Source organism: Mandrillus leucophaeus, unplaced genomic scaffold, assembly GCF_000951045.1.
Source record: "Mandrillus leucophaeus isolate KB7577 unplaced genomic scaffold, Mleu.le_1.0 Scaffold17, whole genome shotgun sequence".
Classification (NCBI taxonomy): Eukaryota; Metazoa; Chordata; class Mammalia; order Primates; family Cercopithecidae; genus Mandrillus; species Mandrillus leucophaeus.
In genome coordinates this window covers 4339514-4363715 of record NW_012101698.1, presented here as the reverse complement: position 1 = coordinate 4363715, position 24202 = coordinate 4339514, and the positions used below count along the sequence as shown (strand labels likewise).

Here is a 24202-nt window from a genome sequence, read left to right as displayed (position 1 = left end):
ACATGCGCACTTTTAAAAATTAGAAAATACAGGAGTGACCAGCCTGGGCAAACATAGCAAGACTACTACATCTCTCCAAAAAAACAAAAAAAGGGGGGGGGGGGGCAGGTGTTTCTTCTAGAATGTTCTTTCTAGTGGTGGTGCACACCTGTAGGCTCAGCTACTTGGGAGGCTGAGGCAAGAAAATCACATGAGCCCAGAAGTGCAAGGTTGCAGTGAGCTATGACAGCAGCACTGCACTACAGCCTGGGCAACAGAGCAAGACCCTACCCCCTCGCCCCCCAAAAAATACAAGTGAGCAAAAATAAGAAAATAAAAACATTCTTCTGGCATGGGTTGTGCGTGAGACCCCAGGACTATCCACTTACAGGATTCAGCCCTAAGCCTGGGGGACCAGTGGTTTGTCTGCAAGGAGCTAGAAGCAGCTGGAAAAGCCGGCCTGCCTGCCAGGGTAGGCCTCCTCCTCGCCCCCTAACCAAATTGTGCTCACGTTCCTCGAGTCCTCACTGCCCAATTGAGCATTAGAGAAGTTGGAAGGAAAACGCCTTGTGCCAAGAGAAAGCGCAGCCCAGGGTTCAGAAGCCCCTTCCCGGCGCGGCAGTGGGGCTTTGCCAGCTCTCCAGGGAGGTGCTGGGTGGAGGATGTGGTCAGAAAGGCAGATGTCCTCCAAGGGTGAAAACAAAGTTCCTGGGCGAAGGAAATGTGAGAAAAGGACAAAGAGGAGTAAAGAAGAGGGTGTATCAGCGTGTGAAACGCAACGAGGCGCAGAGCGCATGCGCACTGTGTAGAGCACAGGGGCTGAGGGGAGGTGTTGGGAGAGATCACGCCCTGGTAAGGTGCCAGGGAGGCTGCGGAGATCGCGTGGGAGCCCCCGAGGTGAAGCCGGGAAAGCGACCCCACGACGACCCCCTGATGGCTGCGGGAGGACTGAGAAGCCTCCTTCCCCAACATCTTAAAGAAAAAAATTAATCCAAGAGGTACTGGTTTTAGGTGCTGCCTCTTTTATCTTTTGCTTAGATTTTGGAAGAGTTTAAAATTTCCCTCTTTGCCTTTAGATTCTCTCCCCTTGTATCCGACATTAATTAAGCACCTACTGTGTACATGCTGGTACTGGGAGCACAAAAGGGAAGACCCCTATTAAACGCATGTGCATCATTACAGAGGTTTGCACAATTTACTTTGGGGGGCAGGGAGAAAGAACTGGCACGGGGAGAAGGGAAGGTTGCACAGGAAAGGCATGTCTGAACAGGGTTTAGAAGGCTGAATTTTTGGCAGGTGGCATAAGAGTCAGGTGGGGAAGAGAACATTCTAGAAGAAACAGCAGGTGTTAGAGAGGCATGGAGTATGAAAAGACACGCTTCTGTGACTAACATAACAAAATAATTTGGACAAAGTTATTTATCCTTCCTAACTCTAAGTTCCTCTTGAATAAAAAGAAATAGTGACAGCAATATAGCAATGTGTCCAACCAGTGGATTATAAAACACACTTCAAAGGCAAAATAATATCCTCACACCCAAAAGGTAAATGCTATAACTCGGGTGAAACTGTGTTCTTGGAAAAGGAGCTTAGAACAGTTTATCCCAATGTTGATTCTAGTTTTGGCTTCATGGAGTCTCATTCATTCTTTCTTCTGACCTCTACCCCTGACTATAATTATTTTTTCAAGGAACTAGACCAACAAGACCCAAGCGAGAGTATCAAAGGCACAACAAAGGAAAATGAGGACAACCCAATACCCGGAAAAAAAACAAGTAATTCATGGACTCACAATAGGCCACAAACTAGATGACTGTCAGGAAGAGAAGAGCAAACCTTATTATCTTAAAATGATTTCTTGTTCATTTGCATCCTCGCATCAATCTAGACTTTAAGAGATACGTGATTTTTAAATAAATGGGTACATCTGCATAATAGTATTTTGGCATTAAATTATTTGATAGGACGTTCAACATGTTTCTGCAAAAACCATTCCACCACACTGCTAGAATCTAGCAGCTAGATTGACCCAACACTTCATTATGTCATTCCCTTGCTCAAAGGTTGAAAGCAACCAGATGCGGTGGCTTACACCTATAATCCCAACACTTTAGGAGGCCAAGACGTGAGGATCACTTGAGCCCAGGAGTTCAAAACCAGCCTGGGCAACAGAGTGAGACCTTGTCTCTACAAAAAATAAAAACACATAGTCCCAGCTATTTGGGAGGTTGAGGTGGGAGGATTGCTTGAGCTCAGGCAGTTAAGGTGATAGTGAACTGTGATTGCACCACTGCACTCCAGCCTATATAACAGAATGAGACTGTCTTAAAAATGAAAAATAAAGGCCAGGCACGGTGGCCCACATGAACCAAGAGCTTTGGAAATTAAAGTGCTTTCACATCTTTATGTGATGCATATGCCCTGCAACTATTAACCTTTCTGCAGTTTCATGTTTTGTTTTGTTTTCTTTTCCGGCCGGGTGCAGTGGCTCACGCCTGTAGTCCCAGCACTTTGAGAGGCCAAGGTGGGCAGATCACTTGAGGTCAGGAGTTTGAGACGAGCCCGGGCATCATGGCAAAACCTTGTTTCTATTAAAAATACAAAAATTAGGCCGGGCACGGTGGCTCATGCCTGTAATCCCAACACTTTGGGAGGCCAAAGTGGGTGGATCACCTGAGGTCAGGAGTTCAAGACCAGCCTGACCAATATGGTGAAACCCAGTCTCTACTAAAAATAGAAAAATTAGCCAGGCGTAGGGACAGGCGCCTGTAGTCCCAGCTACTCAGGAGGCTGAGACAGGAGAATTGCTTGAACCTGGGAAGCGGAGGTTGCAGTGAGCGAAGATCACGCCACTGCACTCCAACCTGGATGACAAAGCAAGACTCCATCTCAAAAAAAAAAAAGGAAAAACAGCTGGGCATGGTGGTACATGCCTGTAATCCCAGTTACTCGAAAGGCTGAGGCATGAGAATTGCTTGAACTCAGGAGGCAGAGAGAGGTTGCAGTGACCTGAGATCACGCCATTGCACTCCAGCCTGGGTGACAAAGTGAGACTCTGTCTCAAAAAGAAAAAAAAAAAAAAGTTTCATTTTTTAAGGTTAAACAAAGGCTCATTCATTCCTTCCTTTCCCAGACTTTCACCAAGCGCCTTCTATGGGTCAAGCATTGTGCTGAGTGCTAGATATACACAGACAATAGGTGATATACACAGATAAAAGGTGATTCTCTCCCAACATGAGTTGGGAAGACAGACATGGCTAAGGCTTGTGCCATGGCTATGCTGAAGGGACTATGCAACAATTATCTAAGGCTACCAGAATGCAGAGTAACAACCAGCCATGAAACTTCAGTGGTATACAATAAAAATCTCATTTCTCATGCATCTAGGGTGGTCGCTTAGGAGGTTCTGCTGATTTGGCTTGGGTTCACTAAAGTGTCTGGTGGTTAGCTGCCATTGGCTGATCTAGGATGGCCTCAGCTAGGACAACTGTGGTAATTTGGATGTGCTTCCCATGCTTTTCACCCAGCAGGCATGATCTCATGGCAGTGACTTAGACACAAGAGCAAGAACACATCCAACTGCACAAGTTACTTTTAAGCCTCTGCTTAAAAACATCCCAACAGGCCAGACGTGGTAGCTCATGCCTGTAATCTCAGCACTTTGGGAGGCCTAGGCAGGCGGATCACTTGAGGTCAGGAGTTCAAGACCAGCCTGTCCAACTTAGTGAAACCCTGTCTCTACTAAAAATACAAAAATTAGCCGGGCGTGGTGGCACATGCCTATAATCCCAGCTACTAGGGAGGCTGAGGCAGGAGAATTGTTTGAACCCTGGAGGCGGAGGTTGCAGTGAGCCGAGATCGCACCATTGCACTCCAGCCTGGGTAAAGAAGCGAGACTTCACCTAAAAAAAAAAAAATCCCAACCATCAAAGCGAGTGGCATAGCTGAGACTCCAGGCAGAGTTATACGTCATAGGGCATGGATAAAAAGATGGGAGAATGGAGGTCATCATGGCAATCTGCCACACACAGACCAGGGCGCCTAACTCAGCCTAGGGACATAAGGAATGGTTTCCCAGAGAAGGTGATGCTGACTTGAGTTGAATCTTGAAAGAGAAGATGCAAGTTAGCCAGGCCATAAAGGAGAGAGGGTGCTTTAAGCAGAGTAACCCACATGAACCAAGAGCTTTGGAGATTGAAGTGCTTTCATATCTTTACTTTATGTGATGCATATGCCCTGCAGTTATTAACCTTTCTGCAGTTTCCTGTCTGGAATGTAGATGTGAGCCCTAGATGTGCACAGCTGTCTCCTGGCCATCAGGCAATAAGCATGAAGTTGATGGTCTGTAGAAATAAGTCACCCAATGGCATTCTTGAGCCACTGTATCCGCCCCAACTGTATGACTACATGACTTCATGTCACACAGGTCAACACCCAGGAACTCCTGTGATATCCCCTGGAGAACTACCTAGTCCCTCAGTGCTCCATGATCTATCTCCTCTTTCTCCCTCAAAACTCTTTTTTTTTTTTTCTCTGAGACTGAGTTTCACTCTTGTTGCCCAGGCTGGAGTTCAATGGTGTGACCTCGGCTCACCACAGCCTCCGCCTCCCAGGTTCAAGCAATTCTCCTGCCTCAGTTTCCCGAGTAGCTGGGATTACAGGCATGCACCACCACACCCGGCTAATTCTGTATTTTTAGTAGAGATGGGGTTTCTCCATGTTGGTCATGCTGGTCTCGAACTCCCGACCTCAGGTGATCCACCTGCCTCGGCCTCCTAAAGTGCTGGGATTATAGGCATGAGCCACAGTGCCTGGCCCAAAACTCTTGTTCCTTCAACCAAGCTGACTCCAGATGCTTTGCATTGTTTGGAGAAGTGGTGATGTGGTTTCTCAATGTCTAGAGTTTCAACAACACCTCTACCCTGGCCTCCACATCACCATTGCCAAGAGTAAAGAAGGAGCACCCTAGCCTCTCCCAGCAGGTTCTTCACACTGCCCTTCCCCAAGTTTTCCATTTGGCCACCACTATCTTCCTGGAGGCCATCATTATCTGTTATTATTTCCTTTATTCTGATTTATGCCAGTCACACAAGTAGCCCACGATCCTTTGCGTTTCATCCCAAATCCCAAATGGCTCCAAACATCTCATTTTCTGACCCCATTTCCCACCCTCCCCATCCCCTGACACCCTCAATAATTCATTATTGGGATCCACAAAATCCATCTTTTCTAAGTCTCTTCATTTCCTCTTCACTTTCTTGCTCTAAAAGAAACTAGGTCTCCTTTGAAGACACTGCTTTCTCTGCAGTCCTCTCAGGTGGTGTCTGTTTCTCTCTTACACTCCACAGTGGAATAGGTGTTCTTGTTCTTCATTGCTGCTTCCAGATTATTCTGGCTCCCTCCTTCTTAAACCTTTCCAGCTTTGACTCTGATATTAACCAGACTATACTGCCCTCATTACAGTCATATGACCCCTGCCACTCTCCAACTCTACTCCTGGGACAATTCTACATGAACTCAATATCCTTAGAGATGATACTTTCAAAGCCCTGATGTCTCAAATCCTTGACCTCCTCACTCCCAAGCAACTTGCCCTCCAACTTAGCTCAGCTATAAACTTTCTGTCCTTCCTTCTCCTCTTAACCAGCTTAGAGTCCATGGTTCATTATTATAATTATGCCCTTGAATATCCCCTAGGCTCCCTTGCCTCTCTAATACTTCATTGTACTTTTCCAGAAACGCAGAGGTCTTACTCAAATCTAACTCTCCACCTATCCCCACACAAGAAGTAGTAGCCGAACTTGGTTGGAAAAACTACACACCTCTGCTATCTGCTTTCACTTTAAGTTTATGACCACTGGCCTTCAGCTTCACTCGTCTATCTTACTTCATTACCCTAGCACAGTCACTGACGTATTCTCATAGATTGCCATTCCATATCTTCCTCTCTCTCTTCAAGCTTCCACAACTCCTTCCCCATCCTCAGACTCAGCTGACAACCTTATCCCCTCACTCACTAGGAAAATAAAAGCAATAAAAAGGGAATTTCTACAAATTCCCAGCACATCATCTACCCACCTACCTGCAACCTCCATTCCCCGAGTTCAAGTTATTCTCCTGCCTCAGCCTCCTGAGTAGCTGGGATTACAGGTGTATGCCACCATGCCCAGCTAACTTTTGTATTTTTAGTAGAGACGCAGTTTCGCCATGTTGGCCAGGCTGGTCTCGAACTCCCGACCTCAGGTGATCTGCCCACCTCGGCCTCCCAAAGTGCTAGGATTACAGGCGTGAGCCACCACACCCGGCCGAGAGACACCAACTCTTAAAAGGTGCCTAACTAAGCATCTCGAGGAATTTGTGTCTCTGTGTCTCTAATGAGCTCCCTTGCACCATTTTCATCAGGGAAATGCTGGGGATCCGATCCATCCTAGGAAAGATCACTCTAGCTGCAGGGTAGAGTGGGAAGGCTGGAGGGGGTAAGATTGGAGATATGGGAAAAAGTGAGAGGCTGTTGGCAGAAATTCAAGCAACAAACAAAAAGTGGAAAGGCAGACCGAAGACAGTGGCTGTTGACATAAAAAGAAGGAGGGCAAATTTGACAGCTATTTAAAGGCTATTTTACCTTTAGACAGACATTGGTGATCAATGTGATACATGAGGTGACAGTCCACCGGAAGACACACTGATAGTCTCCCCAGATTTCCTCTCCAGAAACTCCTTGACTAAATCATCACGGGTCACCTGAAGCCATCTCTGACAGTTTTTGGAAGACCAGAGATAGAATTTCAGGAGACTGATTCCAGATAAAGCCACAATTATGCAGCAATGTTATGTTCCTGAACCATTAAAGACATACAAGGGATGCCTGAACTTTACTAGGAACTCCTGGCTCATTATTTCCTATTTTCCTATCCTCTCTTCTTTACAAAGGAGCAACAAGAAAGCAAGAACCAGTGAAAAACTTAAAACTGTGTTCATTTTTCTGCCAATCTTGATCTATTCTAGTCCAACTTATTCTCCCACTGTTGAAATAAATATTTCTAACACAGATAAGGGACATCCTATTGCTGGCGGATTCCCTACACAGATGTCCACCACCAGGGCCCAGCTCAAGGAAGCAAGTTCTACTGAAAGCAATTACCCGTTTGATAATAGGATTTACAGCAACCAAGATTTCCTCCCTGGCTTGCAGACACTTCTTCCAAAGGTGCTGGCTCCCTATGATGCTAAGATCCAGTCTCTACAGCCTTCAGAAACTTAGCCAAACTACAAAGCCCTCCAGAATCTATTCTCTAAACTCAGCCACTTAGCCAGTGACCTACTCAGGCCTGACACTGGCTTTGGTAAGCAAAACAGGGTTGGTGACCAATGTAGGGAGTGACATGTTCCTCAACCGTTTCAGGCCCGGATATCTGCATTGCAGGCTGATGCTCAGAGTAAAAAAATGAGGAATGCTAGAGCCCCTACATGAAAAGAAACTCAGGGAAGCATCACTGTCCTTTTAGTGTCAATAGGGACAGAAAAGATATGTAGGTAAGTGTGGAAGTGAAGAAACTGCATTCTCATTTGGAGTGATGGTCAGGGTAAGGTAGCAGAAGTAGGTAGTATAATCAGCAGAAAGATCCTTTTGACCCCTGAGAAAATCAGAGTCTAGGTCAGTAGCTGACCCCAGGCCTCTTCACCACTCAGGTGGGTCCCCAGACAGTAAAGATGGTAAACTTCCAAGGGCAAAGATGAGAACAGCCACTCTGCTGAATAGTGGTCCCCATGAGATAATTGTCTAAATCACTTCAAGTACACACAGCCTTTTGTAGGGATTTTAAACTTGGGATTCCTTGGCATTGCACATGATTTTGTGTTTGTAAATGAGCAACTATACATTTTTCTACAGAGGTCTATATCTGTTATCGGATTTTGGAAACTCAAAAAGAAAAAGATTAGATCTCTTACTTGACTGCATGATCCAATATGGTAGCACTAGGCACATTTCAGGTGGGCAGTGGCTACTGTATAGTGCAGATATGGAACATTTCCATCATCACAGAGACTGCTATTGGACAGTGCTACCTTAGAGACGTGGACTGCAGGACTTCCACAGGAAGGCCTGGATATCAGACACCAACATTCAAATTTCTTCCCAGTGCTGTGGAATGTGGTAGACCCTTGGAAGTCCAGTATCTGAATATACTGGTCACCACTGTATACTAGTGGCCAGATGATGCCTTTCTTTGGCTGATGGCATTCTGCCAGCATGAATTCCTAGCAAGGGAAAGATGGCAGGTGATCTGAATTACTTGGGGTTATGGTGTATTTGAGTGACCTCACTATATTTAGGAAGGCTCTGAAAAAACACGAAAAGAACGTTAGAAAGGGCTGGAGTAAAACTACAGGAGTCCCCCTTTATCCACGGTTTTGCTTCGCAGTTTTAGCTACTCATCATCAACCACGATTTGAAAATATTAAATGGAAAAATTCCAGAAATAAACTTCATTTATTACATACTATTCTGAGTATGCGTGATGAAGCCTTGTGCCATCTCGCTGTGTCGTGCCAGCACCTGAATCATCTCTTTGTCCATAAAAGCAAAACTACCAACTGCCCAGTTCCAGCGCTTCCAGTTACACCTCTGCCCAAAGTCCTTCACTGGAGGAAGAGAAATTTCTCTTCTCTCTGCCAGAGAGAAACAGGAAGGGAGGAAGAACCACACAATTGAAATCAATTCAAGGCAAGCACCACAGGTTCTTGTCATTTGTGCTTAGTGGACTCAGCTGATGGAAATCGGCAAAGATCATCCCGGAGCTCACACATCCCTGCCTGCTCTCTCTCTTCCAAGGTCTGGAAAAGGAACTGGCAGCTGAGTTGTGCGGGGGTGGGGAGGCATTATTATTCGATGGTAACAACCACTTTTTAACTCTTATATTGTCATAATATTGTGTTAGGAGCTTCACGCATTAATCCTAACATTCACAACAATACTGTAAGATAGATATTGTTACCCTTATTTAACACTGATAATATTCTAGGGCTCAAAGAGGTGGTATGACTTGCCCGGCAAGATCTTGGACTTGAAAGTCTGAGGCTTCCATTCTCCACCACAATTTACGTTCATTCATGGGCATCCATTGTTTCAGACTCATGACAACCGTGTAAAGTAGCACAGAGTAGGTATGTGATTGGCCAAGGGCACACAGCAAGGGAGAAGTTGCAATCTTTAATGATAACTTGTTTCTTTTTTTCTTAAATGGGATTTTTTTTTCTCCTGTACCACCAAGCCAGTACATCTAGGTCCTCCCAGAAAATATTTATTACCTCTTGTAGAAAGGGTGAAGATATTGAATACGACACAGAGGCTGAGAAATGTTACCTCCCTAGACCAAGGGTGGAGTGAGCAGGCAGATGCAATGCAAGAAATAACTTTCACATTTTCTCCTCGGAGATAAGATAAGGTCTAGGAATCAGGTTTGAGATTTTGTAGCCTGTCCGGTTGTAAGTGTCAAGAAATTTCCCTATCAGCCTCATCTGCTAGCTCTCCCTGGGTCTCTCTCACTCTTTCCCTTTTTTCACTTCTTTCCCTTTTTTCCCCCCTCCCTACTCTCCCCCAAGGGAGTTGACCTTCACAGTTGCCTTTCAGGAGTCACCATTCCAGGATGCCTCCAGTCTGGGGGAAAATGCTTCCTCCTTTGCTTCTCCCAGCCCACCTCAAGCAGCCTCCCCACCCCTCGAGTCTCACCAGTGTTAAAGCTGTTACTTTCACAGCTTCCTGGGAGCGAGTGCTTTCTCAAGCCCATCTTGCAAGGTGGGTCCTTTTTTGTTTTTGGCAGAAGGGAGAGGACAGTGAAATGTGCTCTGAGTAGGGACGGTTATGCAAAAGCAAGTAGGAGGAGGAAGCCAAGAGGGGAGTTGGTGAGTCAGAGGAGAAAAGCTCACGGCCCGGCTAGCAGTGAGCCTCTCAAAAGCAGCAGGGAAGCCCAAGCCACAAGGTAAGGAGAGAATTTCTGTGTACGACTCCAATGCAGAGCCATTATCCCAGAGCTGCTTGAGCAAGAGTAACAGATAACCTCTGGCAGCTAAGCTGGAGATTACAGTGGCGAAGGCGGTTTGCGTAGAGGGGATAAATCAGATCACCTGGGGAATTTTCTGGGCAAACTAAAACACAAGCTGCTCACCAGCAGCCCCGAGCCCCACCAGCTCTATCCCTAAATGGGTCCAAAAGAGCCCAGAAAGCAGGTCAGGCTGTTCTGATGTATATTTTGTAGATGGTCCCCTGGTGCAACAGACTAGTTCAGATCCCGGCTTTGGAGCTCACATTTCTGTACTTCCTGCAGCTTCTCCTCTGTTTTCTGCTGGGGAGTGGAAGGCAGGAGGTGTAAGGAACTGTAGGTTTTCTCTAGCTCAGGTAAGGGATAGTGTGACCATTGAAAACTCTCAGCCCTGGGACCCCCAAAACCTGGGTTCTGATCCAGAAAGGGCTATTATCCCGGATGAGCCAATTAAAATTTAGTTTATTTATTCTGAAAAATGAGGAAATGGCTCATCACTGTCTAAAATATCTAACTGGATCATTATCATAATTGCAGCTAAAAGGGCTTTAAAAATGTGGAACACCATGCTCATGTGCAATATGATTAAGTTATGGTGCCAGCATATCAGCTAAGGTAGAAGATACGTCTATCTTGCATGGCCTTGGACAAGTTTGAAACTTCTAATTGGAACTGAAATACTTTTCTATGTGTAAAATAAATGTAATATTGTCGATGAAGAGTCAGACTCTGTGACATATTTGAAGAGATTTATTCTGAGCCAAATATGAGTGACCATGGCCCGTGACACAGCCCTCAGGAGGTCCTGAGAACATGTATCCAAGGTGGTCAGGGTGCAGCTTGGTTTTATACACTTTAGGGAGACATGAGACTTCAATCAAATACATTTAAGAAATACATCTGGCCAGGTGCGGTGGCTCGCGCCTGTAATCCCAGCACTTTGGGAAGCTGAGGCAGGTGGATCACCTGAGGCCAGGAGTTCAAGACTAGCCTGGCCAACATGGTGAAACCCCGTCTGTACGAAAAATACCAAAAAAAATTAGCCGGGCATGGTAGCAGTCACCTGTACTGCCAGCTACTCGGGAGGTGGAGGCAGGAGAACCGCTTGAACCCGGGAGGTGGAGTCCACAGTGAGCTGAGATCCTGCCATTGCACTCTAGCCTGGGCAACAAGAGCAAAACTCCATCTCAAAAAAAAGAAAGAAAGAAAGAAAAAAAGTATGGGTGGGAGGTTCCAGCTTATAGGTAGATTTAAAATTTTTCTAGTTGACAGTTGGTTGAGTTTATCTAAGGACCTGAGATCAATAGAAAGGAATGTCTGGGTTAAGATAACGGATTGTGGAGACCCAAGTTCTTATTTGCAGAGGAAACCTTCAGGTGGTAGGCTTCACAGAGAATAGGTTGTAAAATGTTTCTTATCAGACTTAAGGTCTGTGTTGGTGTTAATGCTGGAGAGGTATAATGAGGCATGTCAGACCCCCACTTCTTGTCATGGCCTGAAACAGTCTCTCAAGTTAAATTTTAAAAAGACCCCTGGCTGAGCACAGTGGCTCACGGGTGTAATCCCAGCACTATTAGGAGACTGGGGCAGTGGATCACTTGAGGTCAGGAGTTCGAGACCTGCCTGGCCAACATGGTGAAACCCCGTCTCTACTAAAAATACAAAAAATTAGCCAGGCATGGGATTACATGGGCACGTGCCTATAATCCCAATTACTCGGGAGGCTGAGGCAGGAGAATCGCTTGAACCTGGGGAGTCGAGGTTGCAGTGAGCCGAGATCATGCCACTGCACTCCAGCCTGGACAACAGAGCAAGAATCCATGTCAAAAAAAAAAAAAGTCCTGGCTGAGGAGGAAGTCCTTTCAGATGGTTGGGGGAACTTAGAATTTTATTTTTGGTTTATAGTATCTTGCTCAATCTTCCTTTCTGGGTCTCATATAGTAAAAAAAAACACTGCACAATATATGTTCATTTGTCATTTGTTGATAGATGTTCCTTGAGCACCTACTATGTGCCATGCACTGTCCTTGGCACTAGTGGCACAGCCCTAGCGGGACCCAGGTCCAATCCTCCTGACACTGTCTAGGGAGAGTTTGTTATATGGACACCCTTTACCCAGGTGCCTATATCCAGAGGTTTCCTAGGTCTTCAGGCTATTTGTGAGGATGCCAGTTTCCCCAATCCAACCCCATTCTCTCTCTCTTTGCTCAAGGTATCTTCTGCTGTATCTAATTTCTACTTGTAAGGGGCATAATCTCTTGGGAAGTGTAAGTTAGGAATGTATCCAGTGACTGGAATCCAGACTTCTTAAATTAATATCTGTCTGGTTTCCTGCCCCGCCTCAGAATTTCCGATTTTGTCTCTACAAGGCTACATGGTACCGATTTGGGGGACATCTATAATTCAGCTCTCTCTAATCAGCTGCTGCTTGAGGTCACCCATCCGGCACCTTCGTGGTTCCTGTGCCAAACATAGATTCTCCCTTCTCACCACCTCTTTGGTGGTGTTTTCAAGATCCTGAGGTTCTCTTGACTCCTCAGAAATGGCTGTCCTTTGTGTTTTAAGATGATACCGCTCACCCATCATTGGGGCAACATGTTTTTAAATTAATTTTTTGGGGGGGTGATGATGGAATGTGCTGAGGTTGGGTTTTGTTTTGTTTTTGTTTTTTGTTTTGCTTTGTTTTTTGCTTTTGCTTTGTCAGCCTAGTAACTGAGCTGATTCCAGCAAGGTAGCCTGTCACCCAGCAATGCGGTTTTTATATTTTAAATGTTTTCTAAAACTAATTTTCATACAGGGAGAGAAAAATAATTTCCCTCCTGGTTTTAATTAATGCTTGGTATAGTAACTGTTTTTTGGACTGAGGGTTACTGTGCCATATTGCATCCAACCCATGCCTCTGACTTTATTAGTAGCTTGGTCCAAGTAACTGAGACGGCATGGGTTATGTGCTCACTGCTCCATTCAATAGCCTAAATTTTAGTCAGTGATGCTGAAGAGTGTCCCGTGTGCATTTCAGAAACGGATACTTACGTTTCATTCTCTTAAAGGAGCTCCTTTGGTTTTCTGCTTTCTAGCAATTGCTGTGTGGCTTTTTTTTTTTTTTTTTTTTTTTTTTTTTTTTTGAGACGGAGTTTCGCTCTGTCGCCGAGGCTAGAGTGCAGTGGCGCGATCTTGATCAGGAGATTGAGCCCACGCTCATCTATTTACTCACTTACTCATTTATTTAGCAAGTGTTTAATAAGCCGAGCCCTGATCATTTGTAGAACTGTTATTTACCTGTAAGATAAGATACAGCCTTTCCCTTAAGCTATAGCGGCCCAGAGAAAAGAGAGGCACTCATACAGCCTTTTACTGTCAAGATGGAAGGCTGCTAATAGAAGGTCTGGGAAACAAATTAATCTCAGGAGGGGGCCGGTTGCGGTGGTTCACACCCGTGGTCCCAGGACTTTGGCAGGCCCAGGCGGGAGGATCACCTGAGATCAGGAGTTCAAGACCAGCCTGACCAACATGGCAAATCCCCGTTTCCACTAGAAATACAAAAATTAGCTGGGCATGGCTATAATCCCAGCTACTCGGGAGGCTGAGGCAGGGGAATCACTTGAACCCAGGAGGCGAAGGTTGTGGTGAGCCAAGATGGTGCCACTGCACTCCAGCCTGGGTGACAGAGCAAGACTCTGTCTAAAAAATAAAATTAAAACAAAAAAATCTCAGGAGGAAGAGACAGAATTTCTTTCAGGGAGAAGGCAGGCTGTGGTCAGATTCTTGAAGGAACAGTGGCTGTCCTGCAAAAATCTCAGGGCTTTTAAATCACAAGGCAAGTTGGGAAGAACTGAAAGTCGGGAGCCTAAGGCACTAAAACAGAGAGGAGTGATGTGAAATCAAGACTAGGCCATGAAGGACCCCAGGTGCAAAGCGTGGGGATGTTTATTTAATCCCATATACACTGGAAATTTATTGAAGGATTTTTAAGAGGGAAGTTAATAGACTTGTGCTTTAAAAAGATACTTTTGGCCAGGTGCAGTGGCTCACACCTGTAATCCCAGCACTTTGGGAGGCCAAGGCTGGAAGGTGGCTTGAGGCCAGGAGTTTGACAACAGCCTGGGCAATATAGTGAGGTCCAGTCTCTAGTGAAAAATAAAAAAATTATCTGGGTGTGATTGGACACACCTGTGATCCCAGCTACTGGGGAGGCTGAGACAGGAGGATCGAGAATCACTTGAGGCCAGGAGTTCAAGGCTGCAATGAGCTATGATCACACCACTGTACTCCATCCTGGGCGACAGAGTGAGACCCTGACTCTAAAAAAAAAGGAAAACAAAAAGATTTTGGGCCAGGCGTGGTGGCTCACACCTGTAATCCCAGCACTTTGGGAGGCTGAGGCTGGTGGATCACTTGAGGTTAAGAGTTTGAGACCAGCCTGGCCAACATGGCGAAACCTTGTCTCTACTAAAAACACAAAAATTAGCTGGGCATGGTGGCGGGCGCCTGTAATCCCAGTCACCTGGGAGGCTGAGGGACGAGAATCACTTGAACCCAGGAGGCAGAGGTTTCAGTGAGCTGAGATCACTGACAGAGTGAGACTCCATCTCAAAAAAAATAGTAATTTTAAAAAAAAAATGAAAAAGGTAGTTTTGGGCAGCCGTGGGTGATGGGGAGATGCTGAGAGACAGAATAGAAAGGTTGACGTCAAAGGCCACCCTAGAGACGAACAGCTGGGAATTCTGGCAATGGGAGAGCGGGATTCGAGGACACTATTGAAGAGTCCCCTTCCATGAAGCACCCTGACTCGCATCACCTCGCTTCTGCCCGGGCCCAGGAGCATCTGCCTCTGCTGCTGATTACAGTCTTCAGAAACGAGTTTTGCCCAAGACACATCCTAAAGTATCCCCTGGCTCTCCGGCCAGCCCATCATGTGTCGTCTAGATCCTGATGTGTCTTGAGGTTCAGTGACAAGGGATGGAACTTGCTTCACAAAAGCTACGCTTTCTAGCCGGGGCAAGTGCTCACGGAAAGAAAAATAAGTCAGAGGATTTCCACGGGAGTGCCTCAGAACCGTGGACAACTAACACCTGAGAACAACTGGGGGCAGTTAGAAGGCCCAGCTCCAGCTTGGGGAGGAAACGGGCTTCAGGCCAGCAGCAGTTGGCAGGCAAGGAGGGCCCATAGCCATCAAGCCCCCGCACAGGACTCAGAACTGGCCCCAAGTTGGATGGAGGAAGGGAGGGTGTCGCTTTGAAAGGTCTATTCTCCTAATCCCTAGGAAATGTTAGCTTTTTCCTAATTATAAGCCCTGCTTATAAAATTCTATCACCATTTCCTTATAAGTGTATACAGGTTAAGTTCTTCTCATTTTCCTCTCCTTTTGGTTTTGCTCCATTGCTTCCTATTTTTGTTCCAAACTTTTTCTCATACTCACATTGCCCTTAGGAGAAGTCTCTTGCTAAAGTCACCTCTTCAGTCTTTGCGGGGAGGAAGGACATCCTTGGACCATGATCAATAATAGCCTAGTTTCTAATCATTTTCCTCTTGCACTCAAGTTTTAAGAACTAGGAGCACATCCTAGCTGGTTCTGTTCTTTTTTTTTTTTTTTTCTTTGAGATGGGAGTCTTGCTCTGTAACCCATGTTGAAGTGCAGTGGTACGATCTTGGCTCACTGCAAGCTCTGCCTCCCTGGTTCACGCCATTCTCCTGCCTCAGCCTCCTGAGTAGCTGGGACTACAGGTGCCTGCCACCACGCCTAGCTAATTTTTTGTATGTTTAGTAGAGACAGGGTTTTACCGTGTTAGCCAGGATAGTCTCGATCTCCTGACCTCGTGATCTACCCACCTAGGCCTCCCAAAGTGCTGGGATTACAGATGTGAGCCACCACACCCAGCCTAGCCGGTCCTGTTCTAATCTACAGGGCTAAGACTACAGGGCAGGAATTACCACTCATTGACATTTTCCTGGCGTATAGCAAGTGATTTTCAGGCATGAAGGTGAGATGATCCTCATTGGATCTTTTTGGCACATCCAGAGGAAAAGCACTGTTATTATGAATGCAAGAAAAGGGGTTTTTCTGCTATTGCCACCCAAGGTTTGGCTTGAGTCATTTCATACTTCCCAGAAGGTTCAGGGGACTTCCAAGGAAAACCCACGAACTGGCAAGGCATGCTCTCCCTTCAGGAAGAAAGCTATAAGGGCCAAGAGTCTCCTTTGTGGCTGCCCAGTTTCTCTCCTAAAATCCACTCTCGCAGGTCTCTGGAGCCCTGGACATAGATAATAGTTTCTGATCAGTATGAAGGCTGCTTTCATACATGTGTGATCTTACATACATGTGTGATGGTGTGTGAACATAAAGGTCATCACTGAAGCATTTGAAATGGCAAAAGACTGGAAATAACTTGTAAGCCCATCAATGAGGAAACTGATTAAATAAACTGTGGTTAATCCATATAATACTTCTTCGAAGCAACAAGGAACGAGGAACTGCTTTACAAGCTGCCCTGGAATGCTCCCTAAGACATATTGACAACTAAAAATGAAGGGCAGCACAGAACAGATAACTTGAATTTTTTTTTTTTTTTTACATTTTAAAGAGGAAAAAAATTAAGAACACATACACATTTGAATGTTCTTGTGTACACATAAAGCAACTGAAAAGACACATTAAAAAATGAACTTAGGCCAGACACAGTGGCTCACACCTGTATAATCCCAGCACTTTGGAAGGCCGAGGCAGGCAGACCACTTGAGGTCAGGAGTTCGAGACCAGCCTGGTTAACATGGTGAAACCTCGTTTCTACTAAAAATACGAAAATTAGCTGGGCGTGGTGGTGTGTGCCTGTGGTCCCACCTACTTATGAGGCTGAGGCAGGAGAATCGCTTGAACCCGGGAGGCGGAGGTTTCAGCAAACCGAGATCACACCACAGCACTCCAGCCTGGGCAACAGAGCAAGTCTCTGTCTCAAAAAAACAAACAAACAAACAAACAAACTTAGTTGCTATCTGGGGCAAGATGAGAAATGGGCAGGTGAGGTCAGGTGCTGGAAGTAGACGTTTCACTGTACACTGATGACAAAACACCAGCTAGCAGATAAATAGCAGCTGTCAGTACGTAAAGAAGAGAGGACTAATTTGTCAGCTAGTAAAATTCTTAGGTTTTCTTTCCTCTGGAAAAATACTATGACCCCTTTAAAGATATGTCACTACCCATGTTGACAAATAGCTCTAGAAGTTCCTAATTTCTGACTACAGGCCTCTCTCACAGGCACAAGTGCTTCTCATAAGATTTCCCCTCCTGGCTGGGCGCAGTGGCTCACGCCTGTAATCCCAGCACTTTGGGAGGCTGAGGCGGGCGGATCACAAGGTCAGGAGATCAAGGCCATCCTGGTCAACATGGTGAAACCCCGTCTCTACTAATATACAAAAATTAGCCGAGCCTGGTGGCGCGAGCCTATAGTCCCAGCTACTCAGGAGGCTGAGGCAGGGGAATCACTTGAACCCGGGAGCGGCAGGTTGCAGTGAGCCGAGATCACGCCACTGCACTTCAGCTTGGCGACAGAGCAAGACCCCGTCTCAAAAAAAAAAAAGATTTCCCCTCCGCAGTGACATACGTTAAAAGCCTGGGGTGTGTCAGGCTGGGCTGCAGGCTGGCAGGCACTTTTCTCCCTCCTGCATACAGAATCTGAGAAAACACTTGCTTTAAATTCCAAGTCTGTAGATACTTTTCAAAACAATTCGAATCATGTGACTATTACCTATTAAAAACTTTTTAGGCTGAGCATGGTGGCTCATGCCTGTAATCCTAGAACTTTGGGAGGCTGAGGCAGGAATATTGTTTGAGGCCAAGAATTCAAGATCAGCCTGAGCAACATTTTTATTTTTTTCTTTTTTGAGACAGAGTTTTGCTCTTGTTGCCCAGGCTGGAGTACAATGGCACAATCTCGGCTCACTGCAATCTCCGCCTTTCGGATTCAAGTGATTCTCCTACCTCAGCCTCCCAAGTAGCTGGGATTACAGGCACCAGCCACCATGTCCAGCTAATTTTTGTATTTTTAGCAGAGACAGGGTTTCACCATGTTGGCCAGGTTGGTCTTGGAACTCCTGACCTCATATGATCCACCTGCCTCGGCCTCCAAAAGTGTTGGGACTACAGGTATGAGCCACTGTGCTCAGCCATGAGCAACATTTCAAGACCTCATCTCTGCCAAAAATAAATAAATAAATAAATAATAAAAACTTTTTTAAAAAATGGTATAAGACCTGCCACCACAAAAATAGCTGACCCCCAAACCCAGCCCCAGTTACCATCTGGAAATCTAGCCTCTATTTTTTACTAAAGCCAGAAGGGAGAATTTCTTGTGTATATGGTGATATACAAATGAATGCCTTACTACTACTATGAATATTTTACTATGTGCAATAGCTATTCTCTCTCCCAATAGTTATTTATGTCAGAAGGTCACCCAGAATGACAAAGTCATGTGGGAAGGAGGTTAAAATCTCCCTTGGAATAACATTCTAGCATAGAACTGGGAACCGCGGTCCTTTCACACAAAGCAAGCCCTGATGGCAAAATGTTGCCTTCAGTCAGTATGAGACTTCGTACGAATCACAAAGTGAGACTCCTTTCTCTAGATATTTACTGTCTATCAACAGGAAAACCATCTTAATATACTTATTTTTTTTTGTTTTGTTTTATTTGTGGGTTTTTTTGGAGATGGAGTCTCAGCCTTTCACCCAGGCTGGAGTGCAGTGGCGTGATCTCAGCTCACTGCAACCTCTGTCTCCCAGGTTCAAACGATTCTCCTGCCTCAGCCTCTCAAGTAGCTGGGACTATAGGCATGCACCAACACACCCAGCTAATTTTTGTATTTTTGGTAGAGACAGGGTTTTGCCATGTTGGCCAGGCTGGTCTCAAACTCCTGACCTCAAGTGATCTGCCCAGCTCAGTTTCCCAAAGTGCTGGGATTACAGGCATGAGCCACTGCGCCTAGCCTTAATATATTTATTTTGTTGGACCAAGATACTTTACTGTCACCTACAAAATAACATTTTGAAAATAAATATCTAAATTCTTGATGGGATGGCACTCCCTAGGGTTGTGTGATATACGCTTGCCCAACTCTACTGAGCTGCCCTGAGTAGGCTGTCCCACGTAATCAAGCATGCCTCAAGCAGCAATGTGGGAGTCATGGGTCACAAGTATCACCGGTGAGAGTGACACAGCTCTGAGATCTGTGGCACTTAGGTTGGCTTGCCATGCTTTCTTAGAGTTGGCAGGTAAGGAGACTCTAATAGCTCAAATAACTCTAATTCAGCTCAAATAGAGTCAGACAGTTTATTACCTACACAGATACAAGGTCAACATTGGATCAACTCCCCATGGCCTTGGTCCCACGGGATGACACCAAATCAGAAGGATTTGCTATCTAGGGCAGGGTGAGAAATGGGCAGGTGAGGTCAGGTGCTGGAAGTAGACTTTTCACTGCACACTGATGGTAGAACACCAGCTAGCAGATAAATAGGTGACAGGCACCATGAGCACCTGGCTCTGCCTTTGAGGAGACAATTCCAACTAAAGCCAAGCAGTTGTACAGTCTGCAGCCCTATCCTTTGAGGGACTGGAGTGGAAAGTCCTGTGCTTAATTGCAGTGAGGGAGGGAGATGAGACACAGTCTTGGCTGCAGTCTCCCTTATGATGGAGGGATGAGTAAGCAGTGGCCTCGAGGCAGTTCTCCACTAGGTGCTTATCTCCCTCTGTTTCTGCAGGAATCACAAGGCATTCAACCAAGAGTTGAGTTAGACTGAGGTGAAGCCTCCCCTACATGGCCTGTCTGAAGACATCCTTGTCGGCAGGGCACCATGATGGAGCCATTTCCTTATGCTGATTAAATATGGCTCAGTTCAGATATTTTTGGTAAACCAATGGGCAAGGCGGCTTGGTTTAGAAAGACCAGGAAGGAGGAATTAAAGACCCTGAAGGAGAATGTATCAACACACTAAGTGTAAAGGACAGGAAGTGATGTGGAGAGGAATTGGCGCCACTGTTGGCAGGAATCCTCTGGCTTCCCATGTTGCTCCTTGGTGGAGGGTCAGAGAGCAGGTGGCTTTGGCCAGAAGGGGAATAGAAGGCAAACAGTAAAACAGCAGCCCAACTCCACCCTTTCTATTTGTTCCTTAAAGGTCTGCCACTTCAGGACAATGCTACTGCCTAAAAAAATGAAGCTCCTGCTATTTCTGGTTTTCCAGATGGCCATCTTGGCTCTATTCTTCTATATGAACAGCCACAACATCAGCTCCCTGTCTATGAAGGAACAGCCCAAGCGCATGCACGTGCACGTGCTGGTTCTGTCTTCCTGGCGCTCTGGCTCCTCTTTTGTGGGGCAGCTTTTTGGGCGGCACCCAGATGTCTTCTACCTGATGGAGCCTGCCTGGCATGTGTGGATGACCTTCAAGCAGAGCACCGCCTGGACGCTTCACATGGCGGTGCGGGATCTGATACGGGCCGTGTTCTTGTGTGACATGAGCGTCTTTGATGCCTACATGGAACCTGGTCCCCGGAGACAGTCCAGCCTCTTCCAGTGGGAGAACAGCCGGGCCCTGTGTTCAGCACCTGCCTGTGACATCATCCCACGAGAAGAAATCATCCCCCAGGCTCACTGCAGGCTCCTGTGCAGTCAACAGCCCTTTGAGGTGGTGGAGAAGGCCTGCCACTCCTACAGCCACGTGGTGCTCAAGGAGGTGCGCTTCTTCAACCTGCAGTCCCTCTACCCGCTGCTGAAAGACCCTTCCCTCAACCTGCACATCGTGCACCTGGTCCGGGACCCCCGGGCCGTGTTCCGTTCCCGAGAACGCACAAAGGGAGATCTCATGATTGACAGTCGCATTGTGATGGGGCAGCATGAGCACAAACTCAAGGAGGAGGACCAACCCTACTATGTGATGCAGGTCATCTGCCAAAGCCACCTGGAGATCTACAAGACCATCCAGTCCTTGCCCAAGGCCCTGCAGGAACGCTACCTGCTCGTGCGCTATGAGGACCTGGTCCGAGCCCCTGTGGCCCAGACTTCCCGAATGTATGAATTCGTGGGGTTGGAATTCTTGCCCCATCTTCATACCTGGGTGCATAACATCACCCGAGGCAAGGGCATGGGTGACCACGCCTTCCAAACAAATGCCAGGGATGCCCTAAATGTCTCCCAGGCTTGGCGCTGGTCTTTGCCCTATGAAAAGGTTTCTCGACTTCAGAAAGCCTGTGGCGATGCCATGAATTTGCTGGGCTACCGCCACGTCAGATCTGAACAAGAACAGAGAAACCTGTTGCTGGATCTTCTGTCTACATGGACTGTCCCTGAGCAAAACCACTAAGAGGGTTGAGAAGGCTTTGCCTCCACCTGGTGTCAGCCTCAGTCACTTTCTCTGAATGATTCTGAGCCTTGCCTACATCTCTGAGCCTTAACTACATGTCTGTGGGTATCACACTGAGTGTGAGTTGTGCCCACACATGCTCAAGCAGAAGGATTTTTGTGTCCATGCTTGTGTCTAGAAAACAGACTCGGGAACCTTATGTGAGCAGCACATCCCACCAGTGAAACAGGGTATTGCTCTTCTTCTTTTCTTGATCTTCCTGTCTGGGCAGACTTCAGAGACTTTGTGGCCTGGAGCCCTATTAAGCATGACAAGGTATCAGTGGAATTGATCCATAAACCTCCCTGTCCACATCTTGCCCAATGGGGAATGGATCTTTCACCAAAGAGCTCACCAGCATTTTCCACAGAGATGCAAATTCTGAGCCCTCGGAGTTCCCAGTGGATTCAAGGAAGGAAGTGGGAACAAGGTTGGATGCCTACTTGTGAGCTTGATCATCACAGCTATCGGTAATCAGAAATATGAAACAAAATCTCTGCACAAAAGAGCAAGCTCTTAAGTTCACAGGGTGCCTGGGCTGCATTTGAATATCACTTCCCCTCTGCATCTTCCTATCACATAGGAGACTTTGACCTGTGAAGCTGCCATCTGTTAATACTAAAATTCCAAAATAAGATTCTGTTTAGAATGTCCCTTTTTATGCTTCTTAATTATTAGCAGTAAATGTTCATTCTTATGGGATCCTAAGCTAAGAATAGATGTAATCATCTTTATTGGTTTTTTTAAACACCTTTGCTATTATCTATCACCCATTTATATGGAAAGTTGCTAAGATAATGTTTGGTTTCAGATGATGAACTAAGTCTATGCCCTCTCAAGAACTGGTGGAAAAGAGACAATCAGCAGCTAAGCCCTTTCTTTCTTGTGTGAGGTATAAGTTGTGATAATGCCATATGTGTCACCTAGGGTCTGGGCAGAGAGTTTTTTCACTCTGATCCCTCAGCCAGAGGACCTCAGTTCTAGTATGACTGGTGCTATTTAGCTCCTCCTGGCCACTTCTCCCAATAAGAAAAGTTGTTACTACCAATCTTGGCAGGAGCCCCCAGATCTAGTTTTACAATAGAATCTCACCTGTTAAAAAATGCAGATTGCCAGGCACTGCCTCAAATCTGCTAGAATCAGAATCCCCCAGTATGGGGGCTGGAGTTCTGGTGACTCTTCCATGGCTAGCCTGGCACTAGTGCACCTTGCACCAGGCAGCAACACTGTTCACCTTCTTGCTCCAAGAAAGGTGACTCTTCCACAAACGCAGAGTATGTATGCCACTTGCTCTTGACACGGGTGATGTCCGTGTGTTGGAAAGAATAGAAAGAAGCTCCCTATATGTCTGGAATTCCGTGGACCTCTGAGTCCTGACTTTTTAAATATCTCACTTTGTCCAAGTCTGAGAGATTGTGTCATTTTCTCTTTCTTTTTGTTGCCACCTTTTGACGAGCTTCATAAAGCGTCCTGGATGTCGGGTCAGAACTCTTGCACTCCATTCGGCCGAGTAGTGATTGAGCTTCTCCACTGCCTGAGATACTTCAGTAGCTACTTTTCCCAGCTGGGTCTCTTGAAGTTAATTTACATGTGGCTTTAAAGAAGCTAATTTATTCTAATGTCCAAATCTTTAAAAACTCCTAAGAGCCTAGGATCTCCCAGGCAAACGCTTGCCTCTACAAGGCAAATGTTTACCCCCTAAACAATGTCAGAGTAAAATTTCCCAGCATTAAAAATAAAACCAGAACAGCAGATGACGGTGTGAACACAGTGAAGAGGGCCAGTAAGGAAAGAGACAGTGGTAGACTCAACTACCTCTGATTTCCCTTCTGAAAGTCTGGTCTCTGTCTGAATTGTTTTAAAGTTAGCAACCTCTTTATGAGCCATCCCTATGTGATGCCTGCTTGTCCTTCTCCAAAAAGATCACCCCATCTTAATACAAGAAAAGAGACTAGCCACACAGAAGTCTCAGAGTTATTCAAGATCCACTTTAGAACAGCTTTAAATTGCCTGCATTCCAAGTCTGAGATATCCAATGAGGTCCAGAATCTAAGAGCCACACCCTTGAAGAAAATATCTGTGCTCTCTGATAGAGTAGCCACTAGCCACCAATAGTTGTTTAGATTTAAGTTAATTAAAAATAAATTTTTAGCTCCTCAGTCACACTAGCCACATTTCAAGGACCCAATAGCCACGTGAGGCTAGTGGCTACTATATTGGGCAGCATAGATATAATGTCCACCATTGCAAAAGTTTGATTGGACAACTCTGGTCTAAATTCATTTTTATATGTGTATCATCTAATCCCTCATTCAACCCCATCCTCCTAGGCCAAAAAGTTTAAAGAATATATAATATCATGGCATTTTTATATAGCATAGAGTGCATAATATAAAATCATGCTATATAGGCTGGGTGTGGTGGCTCATGCCTGTAATTCCAGCACTTTGGGAGGCCAAGGTGGGCAGATCACTTGAAGTCAGGAATTTGAGACCAGCCTGGCCAACATGGACAAACCATGTCTCTACTAAAAATACAAAAAATTAGCCAGGTGTGGTGGTGCACACCTGTAATCCCAGCTGCTCGGAATGCAGAGGCAGGAGAATTGCTTGAACCCAGGAGGCGGAGGTTGCAGTGAGCTGAGACAGCGCCTCAGCACTCTAGCCTGGGTGACGGAACGAGACTGCCTAAAAAAAAAAAAAAAAAAAAAAAAAAAAAAAAAAAAAAGTGCTATATAATCTTAAAAGCCTGACCCAGTGTTGAACAAGACTGCAGTGAACAATGGCACA

The 24202-nt window shown here is 45.9% G+C and overlaps 1 protein-coding gene across 2 annotated transcripts; it reads left to right on the top strand.

Annotated features, from left to right (window-relative positions):
* Positions 1-8684: 8684 nt before the first annotated feature.
* CHST4 (carbohydrate (N-acetylglucosamine 6-O) sulfotransferase 4) lies at positions 8685-22126 on the top strand. 2 transcript variants are annotated; one of them, XM_011976741.1, is made up of 3 exons: positions 8685-8812; positions 9583-9775; positions 20190-22126. In XM_011976741.1, the coding sequence occupies exon 3, from the start codon at positions 20208-20210 to the stop codon at positions 21372-21374; it is 1167 nt and encodes a 388-aa protein (XP_011832131.1). In that variant the 5' UTR covers positions 8685-8812; positions 9583-9775; positions 20190-20207; the 3' UTR covers positions 21375-22126. The 2 variants fall into 2 exon arrangements, with proteins under 2 accessions (XP_011832131.1, XP_011832133.1); XM_011976743.1 differs by lacking the exon at positions 8685-8812 and having other exon boundaries at positions 9714-9959.
* Positions 22127-24202: the final 2076 nt, after the last annotated feature.

Coding starts and splice junctions, on each gene's coding strand:
- CHST4 (XM_011976741.1), top strand. CDS start 20,208: ATGCTACTGCCTAAAAAAATGAAGCTCCTGCTATTTCTGGTTTTCCAG.